Source organism: Amblyomma maculatum, chromosome 10 (assembly GCF_055883805.1).
Source record: "Amblyomma maculatum isolate TAMU_Amacu chromosome 10, ASM5588380v1, whole genome shotgun sequence".
NCBI lineage: Eukaryota > Metazoa > Arthropoda > Arachnida > Ixodida > Ixodidae > Amblyomma > Amblyomma maculatum.
The window spans coordinates 92,206,437-92,219,745 of record NC_139353.1 but is presented as its reverse complement, the minus strand read 5'-3'; the positions used below and the strand labels follow the sequence as shown (position 1 = coordinate 92,219,745).

The 13,309-nt window shown below is 43.6% G+C and overlaps 1 protein-coding gene across 1 annotated transcript in view; it reads right to left on the bottom strand.

Moving 5' to 3' along the window:
- The window catches only part of LOC146177014 (amblin-like), a 55,053-nt gene that overhangs the window by 26,434 nt on the left and 15,310 nt on the right, over positions 1-13,309 (bottom strand). The window contains exon 2 of the mRNA XM_084583052.1: positions 6,035-6,139. Within this exon, the coding sequence (XP_084439178.1) occupies positions 6,035-6,086 (52 nt within the window). The 5' untranslated portion in view covers positions 6,087-6,139. The remainder of the gene's footprint in view (positions 1-6,034; positions 6,140-13,309) is intronic.

Here is a 13,309-nt window from a genome sequence, read left to right as displayed (position 1 = left end):
ATATATATATATATATATATATATATATATATATATATATATATATATATATATATATCCCTTGAATCCATTGAAGCGGTTGACAAATATCAGCCACTTTACACTTGCCAAACTGCGGAGGTATGAGCGAAGAATACACGCTTAACATGCCATAGAACTACATGAAGGTGGGTAACCCTATTGCAAAAACCAGTGCCACTGGCTGCCAGCGCCCCAGCGCCATACCTGATTATGATCCCAGTATAACGCTGGAAACTGGGCGCACTGGGACGCGGCATACTGGGACGCTCCGCACTGGCGTCACTGTTCGCCCGGAGAAAACAAAGGCGTGGGATAAAAAGTAAAAAGAAACGTAACAAGTTAGGTACATAAAAAACTAAAAAGAGTAAAAAAAAGAAAAAAAAAATCAACGCACCAAGCGCGCCTCGAACTATGTCTCTAGGCAGATATCAATCACTAGCTCAGCACGCTAACCACTCGGCCACGCCGAAAACTGGATTCTATTGAAACGTTTCCGCATTATATGTCATGACCCGCATTTATAAGGTTGGGACTTTATGTTTCGCAGTCTTCAGGCCATTGCTACCGCTCTAACAATTGCGACTTCTTGATCATTTTAGCTTGCTGTCTGCTCTCACGACTTGCAACTAATTTTCTGGGTGCCTATGCGCGCTATTTTGTGCACTGGAATCATTTTAACATGTGGAGTTTGACATCGCTGGCAAATTTACCAACGCCGGATCTTGGGTGGTGCTCTGCTATCGTGGGCATAATTTTCGCTGAACACGGAGTTTTAGTAGAAGCTTTCAAGGAAAAAAGTGCGACCAAGCTTCAATACCGGCAAGCGCCGCAGCGATGACCCTAATTGCGTGTAACTAAACCTTATTTGTATGTAAACATTGCGGGAAGCGTTGCGATGACCGAGGGCTCGGCTGCTTGATACGCAGAGTAAGAAGGAGCGCAAAAGCTTGAGAAACACGCCAAATATTATGTATTACAAGTGCTGTATGTTGTTGCTTTTTGTCTCATGGGCCCATCGCTCGGTAAACTACTCTCGTCCTGGTTTTAGTTTTTCTTTCTGCTGTTTATACTGGGCCGTAGCGCAAGCTACGCTCGCCTGCGATTGAGCCCGCATTGAACATTTTGGCAGTAATCATTGTGTTCGAGTGCCTTTAAGATCAGCTGTGAAGTTGGATATGCATGGTAGCCCACATTATTCAATTCCAGCTTTAGTTGTGCGTTAATCGTCAGTGTGTCATGAGATCGAGGCGCGGAGGTCGTTGTCTCTGTCGAAACGCTAGAAACGACCTATCGAAACATGGAAACTCTAGAAAAAAGATACTGCCTTTGTTTTCTTACAAATGCGCAACGACTTCACAGCAAAAAGCGCTTGCTTGAACCATATTTTTCATATGCCCCCCGATGGTCGATTGCAAGTACGCTGTTGCCCTGTTAGCCCCTGATTGATGCTACTCCGGCTGACGCCGCAGGCCGCACCGGCTATACTGGGACACTGGGACCAGTGCGGCCCCAGCGCACATACAGCGCTTCCCCCAGTGCATCGTGGAGGCCAGCGACACACCCAGCGTCAAAAGTCTAATCCCAGCGTTTTTCTCCCATCGCGCCAGTGCAGCCAGTGCCTTCCCGTTACTGCTCCTGTGAATATCGCAGACCTCCAGCGTGCCCAGCAGATCAAGTGGAAAACCAGCGCGAAAATCTTACTGGTTTCGCACTGGAGGCGCTGGTTTTTGCAATAGGGAAGGCACGACGTGAATGTTTTCCTCGTGCTTTTTTGAAGATACTGAAGAAGCACTTTCAAGTGTCCTGATTCAGTCTGTCCCAGAGCACGTACTTGAAAACGCAACCTTCTGTAATGTAGCTAGAAAGTTGTTGAACCCATTTCGACGCAACGCGGCAAGCCTTTGGCAGTCGACTGGGTCAAAGAGGTTATTTGGAAAAAATCATTTACCATATCTTGTTTCCGTAAGCCTTGCCACCAAGCTGCGGTCTAGAAAGTAGTTATATATATGTATCCTAGTCGAATGACTTCTGCAGAATAGCAACAGTTTAGACCATCAAAAATGTTAGTCAGAAAAATTGTGAAATCAGTGATCGATTCCACATCAGCCAGCACTTTGTATACCTCTGCGATCATAAAACGCAATTCTTTTGACAACATTATTGCTGAAAAGCTGTGTGGCGAGCTTTAAGCTGTTCTCATCTTCATCATGCTGGCTGTGTTTATACCAAGCAAGCACGCTACGCTTGGCGCAGGCTCGGAGCACACTACTGTTCTTGCTCTCGGCAACAACCATAGTGTCGTAGTACGACTATCTGATACATTGGCCATTTAGAGAACTCATTTTTCGTGCAGGTGTGCTGAAGAGAATTAGGTGCACCGGCGTTCAACGTCCGTTGGGTGATCAAATCAGTTAATGGCATACCTCAGTGTGCCACTTATACCCGTACCACACAGCTAAACAGGCGGACCTTAACTAAAGGTACAATAATCTGAATCAAGAGCTGAGCAAGGAACGTTTCCTTTGTTGAACTCTTCCATGCAATATAGCCATTAGCTGCAAACAACGCAATAACATTGTAAATGAAGTCGTTTTTGCCTAAAGGGATTGCCATATGACGAGGTGTGTAGATGGACAATGTTTATCCGATGCCACTGTTTCCGTTTTGAGAGGCTGGATAGCCAGCTATTCGCTTCGATGTGTTGCAAGGATTCTTTATGTTGTTGCATAATTAGCTCGGCACCCCTTCGCAGATAGACAGAATACCGTCCTTTGTAAGGAGCGCTGTTCTCTTCCCCGACATTAAAACAGGGCCGTAAACTACCGCTGGCCACGCCTTGAAGATGTAGTAGCGATCAAAATACTTTTCGCAAACACGATTCATATTTTGCAGTACATGACCTTTTATAGGTAATGCTCTACGCCACGCTTCAAGCCTCGCTTCATCATCCGGCGGCTGAAGAGTGAGGACATCTCTTTGAACGATTTGTAGCCATGTCACAAAATTGCACAAAATATACACTATCACCTAAAATACTCTGACCAGAGAGTGAATTGCGAATAAATGGAAACGTGAAAACAGGAACACGCCGCAGCAGACAAAACACACGAAAGGCGGGAAGGGCCATTCCGGGCAACAGTTACTAGCGCCATCTGTTAATAAGCAGCCGAAGCAAGGACCTTGCAGCGTCCCTTCTATCTAACTGCTCGTCCGGGCCGTTCATTTACCTAAATTGCTCTTATACCCTGGTTCGGATCTAAGAGCTGATCACCAAGGTAGAATAAACATCGAGATCATATAACGAGCAGTGTCGCTATGGTTGACGCATAGCTCGTAACAGTTTCTTCTACCGAAAATACATCCTCTTTGCATAAATTGCAAAAAACGAATTTGGATAAATGCGCACAAAATTTGCATGAAACTTTGTGAGCCTGCTTTACTCTTGCAGCGTTCAGTGCGGTTTCATAACACATCGTTAGCCATTGAGTATGCACCTTGTAGTCAGGTTGAGAGCTATTTTGCCTTAGGGGTTCTAATCTACGCCTTATGCATCTCTGACAAGTGTAGATGCCTACTGAATAGTGGTACATTCAGCCTTCCATTCCATAGAACTGACTTCAAAAAATATATAATGGTGGAAATCAATTACAGTGTTAAATGGTCTTCGCGCCTACTGAGAGGCGAAATCTGGTGCGTCGCCCTATAGCTTTTAAAGATTTTTCGCACTAACTTCGTCGAAAGTTCGAAGTAACTTCAACGCACGTTTTATCCTATATGAAGGCATCGTTCGAGCCTTATTCGTCAGCGCATATCACGATAACTACTGCTGCCGCAATGGCACACGAAGCCGTGTCCTAGTAGCGGCTGGAGTCTCCAAATTCTACACTTGTCTTTCATGCTGTGTTGGAGTTTTCGGCGAACCCTTCTCAGTTATACACATGCTTCGAGTCAGCACTAGAACGGTTGTATTGCACCAAAGGGGTTCACAGTTGTCGAAGTGTGGAGAGGATCACTTTAGCCTATTTCAGGTCGCTGCTGCGTGCGTTACATGAGAGTATTAAGGTGCACCTTCAAAGCGACCGCTGCGCTCAGCCGCAAGCCGCTAGGGTGCCCCGTTTCCATTTAGTAACTTTTTAAGGCAGAAGCATTTTAAGGCTCATACTGCCGATGAACGTTCGTCCGTTACATCTTAAGGTTGAAACAGTGCCAGCTCTCACCCTTCCCCGCTCCGGCACACACCCGGCTCGCTCCTCGGCGACAGGTGGCACCACCGAAGCGCATGCTCACCTGCGCATAGCAAAAGTAACGTCGCCTGCACCGGCAGGCGGAGCGAGTACGCGCTGCGACGGCGCTTTTTCTACAGACGGGTCGTTGTAGTCGAGTGAGTCGCATAGCTCCCAAGCGGCCCAGTGATTCCGCACCAAGCTGTTCAGATATGAGCATGAAGGCGAATTTTCCCAACACCAAACGGCGCAAAATCTATCAACGAATGCATCAATGGCGGCTCCAGTCTTCTAATGGGGCTAAGGCAAGAGACGCGGCACGAAAGCGTTAGCAACGGCGCAAGGCTTCGCCTGGGGCGGAAGCAAGGGAGGCTGAAAGGAAGCGGCAACGCGACTAATTGACAGTCAATGGAAGTCGATGTCGCGGCAAAGGTTTTTGCCTAGTGGACTTTAGGCTGCCAATGTGCCCCGTATTTTTGTTTTTGATGAGGTAAATTTTTCGGCAAAATATATTTATCTCCTGGGCAATAAGTCGTAACTTCGAGAGTGGAAAAAGAAAATGTGTCAAAATTTTGCTGAGATTCTAGGCATTCGTACATGAAATGTATAAACAATTTGCACAAGAAATATCAAGTGACTAACTGGAACAATAACTAAAACGATTTCATCTCAGTAAGAAACATGAAACTCGTGTAATGGGCTGAGTGTAGTTGCATTATTGTGATTTTGCGTGTTACGTGCTTGGTGTTTGATGACGGGAACAAAACTGTGAAAGCCGTTTTCAGAGAGAGTAGGACATACTCTATCCTTCAGTTACGCGGCGTCAGATATGCAAGAAAGAGGCCAAAACTACAAAAGTAAAAAAGCTGAAAGGTAAGAGTTCTTCCAGTCTGCTTTGTGGTTTATTGCACCTCGCAGACGTTCTGCGCGCATTACGTATCACCCTACTCAATTTTGAGTTCAACTTGTTTTTGATATCGCAAGGTATTTTACAGAGCTCCTGTACATGCCCTTACGAAGGCTACGATTGTAGGTTAAAGTCCCAGACGTATCGGTCATATATTTTGGTTTGCAAATGCTTTATTTACGAACGTATTACATGTGGGCCACTAGATTCTAGTAGCTACCAAAATTTCATCCCGCCTTCCGCAAATATTCACTCGCATAGACACGAAATTGTGACCAACCAAATTGTGACAGTGACCTCTAAGCTCCTTCAGTAATTTTCTCGTTGTTTTTGTTCGTATCTGGTCAGTTCTATGAGACTGGCATTGCGCCCGTGTTCCTAAAGAGCCCTGTTTACGGTCATGAACAAAGCGCTCTCGTTTCAAGATTAGAGCCAAAATTTCAAAGCGCTTTGATGAACACGCATAGATCACTAGGCAGATTTGAGAGTGAGAGAAATGCACACAATTAGATGCTTCAACTGAGAAAATTCAAGTGATCTTTTACAATTCAGATGTGGTTTTCGCCTTCATATCTCCCTAAAGCTAGTAACAAATCCAGTCATTACAAGAAAAACAGCTGTTCTGCATTGGGATGGCAAACTGGGCATCGGGAGCGCTCTATAACTATAGTCGAATGAGTTGGGGCTCCATACCTTGAGAAAAGATGCAATGTTTGGTTTGGTGGCGGATTTTCACACAAAACAGGAAATTCTTTTGAAATATTCTTATTCCTTAACATTGTTAGATAATTGTTAACACTTCTTCTTAGGCACCCAAATACCCTTATGCAGATTTAATAAAATTCCTCATATTATCCGAAATATATCTGCAAATTATACTTACATTCGGATCCGATTAAAAACACAGCGAACAAGACGAACGTGAATCCCATCATGATGAAGAAGTAAAAGGGCGTTCTTTTTAAATGAACGTAATAGCTTTAAATGCCTGCAACAACACAATATTATACAAAATACATATGTGCACATATACATATACATATATTTAAATGTATATGAAAGCCTTACACTTAATGAAAGCCATACATTGTCTTTCAAAAAAAGACGCAATGAGGTACTGCAATGTAGAATATATGTGCTGTGCAGATATAAAAATGAGTGACCGTATGACACATATCTGTTTAATATATTGATTCAGGTTATTATTATAATCAACAGGCCACTGCAGTGTTAAAGCCGTCCAGTACTCATTCAATTAACCCGATCATATGCTACCTGCATGCACTTGGTCTCTCCAAGTCGTCGTTATATAATCCTTCCACCTGACTTTCTGCCCCGTCCTGATATGCTTTCCTTTCTTTGGAACCCAATTTGTTACCCCTAGCTACCATCGGTTATCCTCTCTTCGAACTTCATGCTCTGCCCATGCCCATTTCTTCTTTATTTAGACTAGAATTTCCTTTGTCGAGTTATTTCTGATCCGCACTGCCCGTTTCCTATCTTTTAACTTTAGATCCATAAAGCTTTGTTCCTTAGCTCACTGCGTTGTCCTCAGACTAAGTAGAAGCCTTCTCGCTAAGCTCCACATTTCAGCCCTATATTTGAGTACTGGCAAGATGCAATTGTTATAATTTTCAGTTTAGGAATACAGAGAACTTTCTATCATAACCTGTGAGTATTTGCCATATTCTTTTGTCTTAATTTTATTCTATTAGTTATTCCATTTCGTAGTCCGTGTTCGCAGCAGTGCCTGTCCTAAGTGGAAATATTCACCAATCACTTCCAGTGCTTCCATGCTTATCGAGATACACTTTTTTTAATTCAATAGATGTTTAAAGCTTGTTCAGGCGTACATTCGGAGCAAGGATAGCGGCGAACACTAGCGGATGCAACCACGTGACGCGACTGCCCCTCCCCAGACATCGCACTCCGTGGTCTTATGTGGAAGGGGAGCGGTTAGGCGACAGAGAGGTAGCGTAACGCAGCTGTAAAAAACAAGTGTTCTCTTATAGACCGTTTTACCATGGGCGCTGCCGGATGGATGGATGAATGGACGCTTCATTGAAACGGAGTCGTAGCAGTAGCTATCATGCTGATTTATTTTTTTTTTATTTACCAAATACTACAGGCCCTAACTGGGCCCTAGCAGGAGGGGCGAAAAGAATACAATGCAATGCAATAAAATATGAGTTCATCAAAAGTAACATACGAAACACAAATGAGAAGCAAATTTTTCTCCCTATACCTTAATTATTGATTTAAATTGGTTACCTAAACCATCATTCTGTTTATTAAATTTTTGTTTCTACATTACTAACATTATGCCACTTCTCTGCTTTTAAGCCACCAGTCTTCCAGTCGTTTCCACCGCCGGTTTATTCGCCCGGCCACTGGTATCTGGTATCTGGGGTTTAGACCCCAGAGCTTCAGGAACAGTTACTGCGCCAGCATCAACTTCCTGATTGATACCATTACATTCGAGTATAACATGGTCGCTTGTTTCACTGGAGTTACCACATACAGCGCATGCGTCATCTTCGTTGTTAAATTTCTTTTGTAGCTGCGTGTTCTAAGCACCCTGATCTAGCTTCAAAAAGTAGGGCACTGCCTCTTGAGTTATCAGAGAAAGCTTCCTTCCTGATCTGAATTTTCCACTTTCGGTATAATTCCACACTCTGTTTCTTTTCCATCGGATTTATCCGATTTTTAGCCTCTGTGTTTTTCACATTTTGCTTAATGGTCTTTGTTTCTCCGTCCTTGTGACTAGCACACTTACTACTTAGTTTCCTAGTTCTTTTCCTCCAGTTTGAGTCAACGATTTTAAGTACAGGTATTTAAATACTTTAGCTGCCTATCTGTTACTGTCCAAGTTCCTCAGGCGTTCCTCATATAATATTTTACTCTGAGCTTCCCGTAATTCGAAAGATGCCCAGCCCATATCTCCCTGTACCGCCTCATTTGTGGTTTTGCCGTGGGCACCTAGTGCTAATCGTCCAACGGCTCTCCGATTTATTTCTAATGTTGACTGTGCCACTGATTTTAGGCGCGAAACCGCGTTTCCGAAAGTAAGTCCGGGCACCATAGTTCCTTTCCAAATACCCCTCAAAACCTCACATCTGTTGTATCCCCACAATGCCCTAAGCTTCATTATCCCGGCATTTCTTCGCCCTTTGGCTTTAAGTGATTGCTCATGCTTTCCAATATATGCCAATCCTTCGTTTATCCATACCCCCAGATATTTATATTCTGCTACTCTGGGTATTTTATGGCCTTGTGTTTTAAGACACTGATCAGTTGAGCCGTTGAAATATATCATACCCAACTCAACTGCGCTACAACGGAAGCCTAGAGCGTCCCCTTCGTCACCGCAATACTAAACTAGAGTTTGCAATTCTTCCAGACTCTCAGCAATCAGCACAATACCGTCTGTATACATCAAACCGGGGAGGCGGTGATAGAGGACAGCAGCGGTGATAGAGGACAGCCTTGTCTTAATCCTTTGCATACGTTTACATCTTCCGTACTTTTTATTCCTTCCCACGTAATTTCTACTTTGTTATCCCGGTATATTTCCTGTAGGAACTCTATTATCTCATAACCGATACCTCTTATTTTAATATGGTCTACAGGAATTCCCTGTTTACAATGTCGTGCGCCTCGTTTATGTCCAGGAAGGCCAAATACAAAGGTCTATTTTCCACTCTAGATATTTTGATGCATTGGGTAAGCACGAACAGGCTATCATCTAAGCGCCTACCACTTCTAAAGCCGTTCTGAAGTTCTCCGAGAATCTTGTTACTTTCTACCCATGTTCGCACCTTTAATTTCACCGCATATGCATGGCTAACCTGTACATAACAGATGTTATGGTAATCGGCCTGTTGGATTTTATGTGCAACCTTTCTCCTTTCCCTTTATAAATCAAATTCATTTTACTCTGCCGCCAGCTGTCCGGAATTTGCTTATTTCATTATGAGTATTTCCAGAGCTTTTAACAACGTTTCCTTACTTTTTGGACCAAGTTCATTAATCAGCTTGATCGGAATTCCGTCTATTCCTGTAGATGTGTTTTTAGGAATATTTTTTTCTGCCTTTTTCCAGTTCAGATTGGTCAGTTCTAAGCTGCTTTGTATTCTGCTACCTTGTGTTGCTTCCTGATTTGCGGAGATTACCCTATCGTCGCTCTTAAATAATTCGGCTATAACTGATGTAATGAAGTTAACTGCGTTATCTCCCTTTAAACAATTTCCCTCATTATCTTGAATCCGATCCTGCTTTCTTTGATTCTTCTTCCCTAGCCAGCTTATATGGCTCCAGAATGTTCTTGCTCCGCCTCTAGAGACATCGTGTATGTAAGCCATCCAGCGATCGGTGGGTTGCCTTATTTTACTTTGGACGAGGACCTGTCTCTCAAGTTTCATTTGTCGATATGATTCCCATTTTTGGTCAATTTCCTCTCTAGATACCTATGCTTTCTTTGCCACTCGGTAATCCCTTGAAGCAGCCGTTGTTGTTCAATAGCTTTCCTGAATTCCTTATTACACCAGCTCCATGGCTTCCTCTTTCCATTCCAGCGGTTTGCTACTTTAACCTCCTTAATTTTCCTCTTTATGAGTAGTTCTACCTGTTCATAATCACAGTCTTCTATGGGGCTTTTCTGTATTGCTTCCACTATGTCTGCTACTATCTGCGCTATTTGATCGTCGTTTAATTTTGCTTTTACTTTTTGTCTAAGTTCAATTTCTCTTTTCATCAAGGACCCCATCTGCAGACTAATACGTTTATGATCACTTCCCAGAATACACTCCCCTTCTTCGTCTATTTCCATTTTTTGTGACCTTGCTATAAATTGCCTGCGACATTAGACAGTAGTCAATGGTCGTCTGCCTATTGCTGAATTCCCACGTGATTTGGCCTTCACATTTTGTTTCTCTATTTACTATAACTAGATCGTGTCGCCCACAGAAATCTAGCATTAGCTTGCCGTTACAATCCGTGTATCCATCCAGATCGTCGATGTGGCCGTTCATGTCCCGCAGCAGAATAACATTGACTCCGTTTCCAAACTGGCTTATATCGTCACTGAGACATTCAACAAGATCCCTGGTTTCTTGCCTGCATTGACGTCCTGTTCCTAAATAAACTACCCCTAGCCATGTCCTTATGCCGGCAATGGTTCCTGAAACCCAGATTTGTTCTTTACAAGATTATTTAATTCTTTGCCAATTTGTTCCCTGGTGTATCAACATACCTACCCTTCCACCCTTTCTTTCCGTTCTCGTTCTGTTGCACCCTTCCCAGACGTAGCCTTCTATAAACGGCGGATCTTCTAGATCCCCGAGATGAGTCTCGCAAAGAGCGTACACACCTATTTTGTCATCCTTCAACTGCTGTTCTATCTTTAGCCATTTCGCTCTTTTTCTACCTCCTTGCATGTTTATGTAGCTGATCCTAGTGTTAAATTTCTTTTTTGTACTTTTCTTTCTCGACCTACTCTTGGCCATTTTTGGGGGCTCAGCCTCCATCATTACACTTTCTTCTGCTTCACTTCTAACTACCTCTATGCACGGAGTCCTCGCGGACCCCCTAAAAAAGCTACAGCCCTGCCTGCCAAGCGCCAGCCGATCTCTGCTCCGACCGTTCTGTTAAAATGAATGCCATCTCGCTGAAAAGCCCTACCAAAACCTGCTTTAATCACCTCCATGTTTACCTCAACCACTTTGAAATGCTTCTCCAGGCTTAAATTTCTTATGTCCTGATTAATTGTCACCACGTCCTTTTCCATCTTTCCGTTCAATCCTAGCACCTCTGGTACTGTGCATACAACTATCTGCGTCTGCTGTGCTATCTCCCTGATCTCGTCATCTCCCTTAGCTAAACTTTCCACCACTCCTGCAGCGTCACCATTTAGGACATCGTTTAGACCCGCGGCTACTATTACCATACTGCGCTCTGCGGAATCCTTCAACAGCCTATTTTTACTCTCTTTTAGTACAGCCCTCATTGTTCTCCCTGGGAAGGCTCCAACCAACACTCTCTTATCACCCCTTACACGTTCCAAGATATCTCGCTTGCACCTGTTCATGTTAGAATCTCCGGCGATAATCACCTTGGCCTTCTCTTTTCCTCTCCCAACTGTTGGCTCCTGGTTTCGGTTATCTGTGTCCTTCTCTCCGGGATTTTTATTCTTCCTTACTTCCTTTTTTTCCGGCTTCTTAGTAGCTGCTTCTAAATAACACTGTTGATTCGGATCCGCCTGACCTACTTTGCTTATGGCTTCCATGCCAGTGTTGGTCCGAGCCACGTGGCCCGCACTGGAATGTTCATCTTCGTTGGTTCCAAGAATAAATCCGGCCATTTTTTTTTCCTTTGAGGAAGCGCTGTGTAAGCAGTTTCTGATTTTCTGTCCTTAACAAACGTACTTCATTCATCCCCACGAGGCACTAAACTGCCCCTTTCTTGACCAAATCTATCTAGGCACGCAGTCAGCACGCAACACCGGCACAAAAAGTCGCTGCCTTCCGCTTCACCTACAGAGTCAAAACGCGTTTCCTTGAGATTAACCTGCGCTTCACACTGGGTACACTTTACCTTCTTTTGATGGCACATCTTAAGCATGTATCGTCTGAACTAGATCTATTACGAATTCTCCGAATATACAAACTGCCAAAAGAAAACACAAGAAACGACTAGCAAACACGCGTTAAAATTAATTCTGCGAATGCCAATGGCGCAGAAAAAAAGGATCTATCTAAATAAAATAGTTAAAGAATGAACGCCTAGAAAACCTAGCTGCCGGCACGAAAAACGAGGCCGCTAGGACGAAGAGCTAACATCTATTCTTCAGGCTGCACCTAACCTATCTAGCTGAAAACGAAGTAAAGCTAATAAAAGAAAGAACTCATCTATTTGACGCTTCGGAAGCTCCCGATGTCGCCAGTCAGTCCGTTTCCCGTAGATACGTGCTATCGGAGGAAAGATGGAACACGCGCCCGCACCACAGGGCTGTAAACTGTCAGCTGCCATTTTGTGTATGTGGTGTCATCTAGCGGCCGAGTTGAGAACAATCGGCATGCTGGTGTGTGCGGTTCCATCAGCGGAACAGACGACAAGTAGCGCACATCGACATTTCAGAGCTTTCGCATGCAAAGTTTAGCTTTTTGGAGGAACCTGACTGAAATAAAAAAGCTTTTCAGCAGCACCCAAGCCATTCGGTCAGAAGTGATCAAAATTAATGTTTCTAATCGGGTATGTTGAAGGCTGCAAACCTTATTACAATTGTGTGTAACTTTTAGGTGCCACAGAAAGGTGGTGACGCACCACTGGCCGTGAGGGTGGTGAAGCAAGCAAGGCAGGGCAGCTTTCGATCTACTTTTTATCCTTTTATAATTTCTAGAGGTGGACTACCGTAACTATTTGAGCAATCAAAGGAAGTGAATGTAGCCGTTTCATGTCATGTTTAGCAGCAATGCTAATCACACTACATTTGTTGGCACAGCAGATCATTCATATACTCTTTCCTGCTTAAGCGGCTACTGCGGGAGTTCCCACACCTCCACAGGGGTGCTATTCTTAAGGATCTATTATCCATTTCGGATCCATTTACTCGGCCCTAGGCTACTTTTGTTGGGTGACACACGGGATGTTCAAGCGTCCACTCCCATGCCGGTATGTGCGGGAAGTGGCGATGACTTGACAACGGCGGGAGCTGCTATCTTGCAATTTCTTTGACAGGGTGCTAGCTGCGTTTGTCTGGCACTGCCGTCTTGCTGCCATCCAGATTAAATAAAAAATTGACAATTGATACTTATGGAATGATTACTTTAAATTATGGCCAATAATGACCTCATCGAAAGTTGCTTTTATCTAAAGTTGAATAGTCCATTTGTCCTCGCAAGATTTGCTTACATAGAGAAATCACTAATATCCTTATGACCACATTCCCATCCATTATCAGCAGCAAAAGCTTACGAGGTGCTTACGTTTAAAAAAAAAATACTGTGACGCTCTTTCACTACATAACTTCGCAACCAATTTATTAGGTATTGTTGTCTTCAAGTGGAACATGTTCTTTCATACTTTCATTAACCTCGGGTGACTGAATCGAAATAGATTTTCTTTTCCTAGCAGCATCTGCTAAATATTTGCTGCAAGGAAT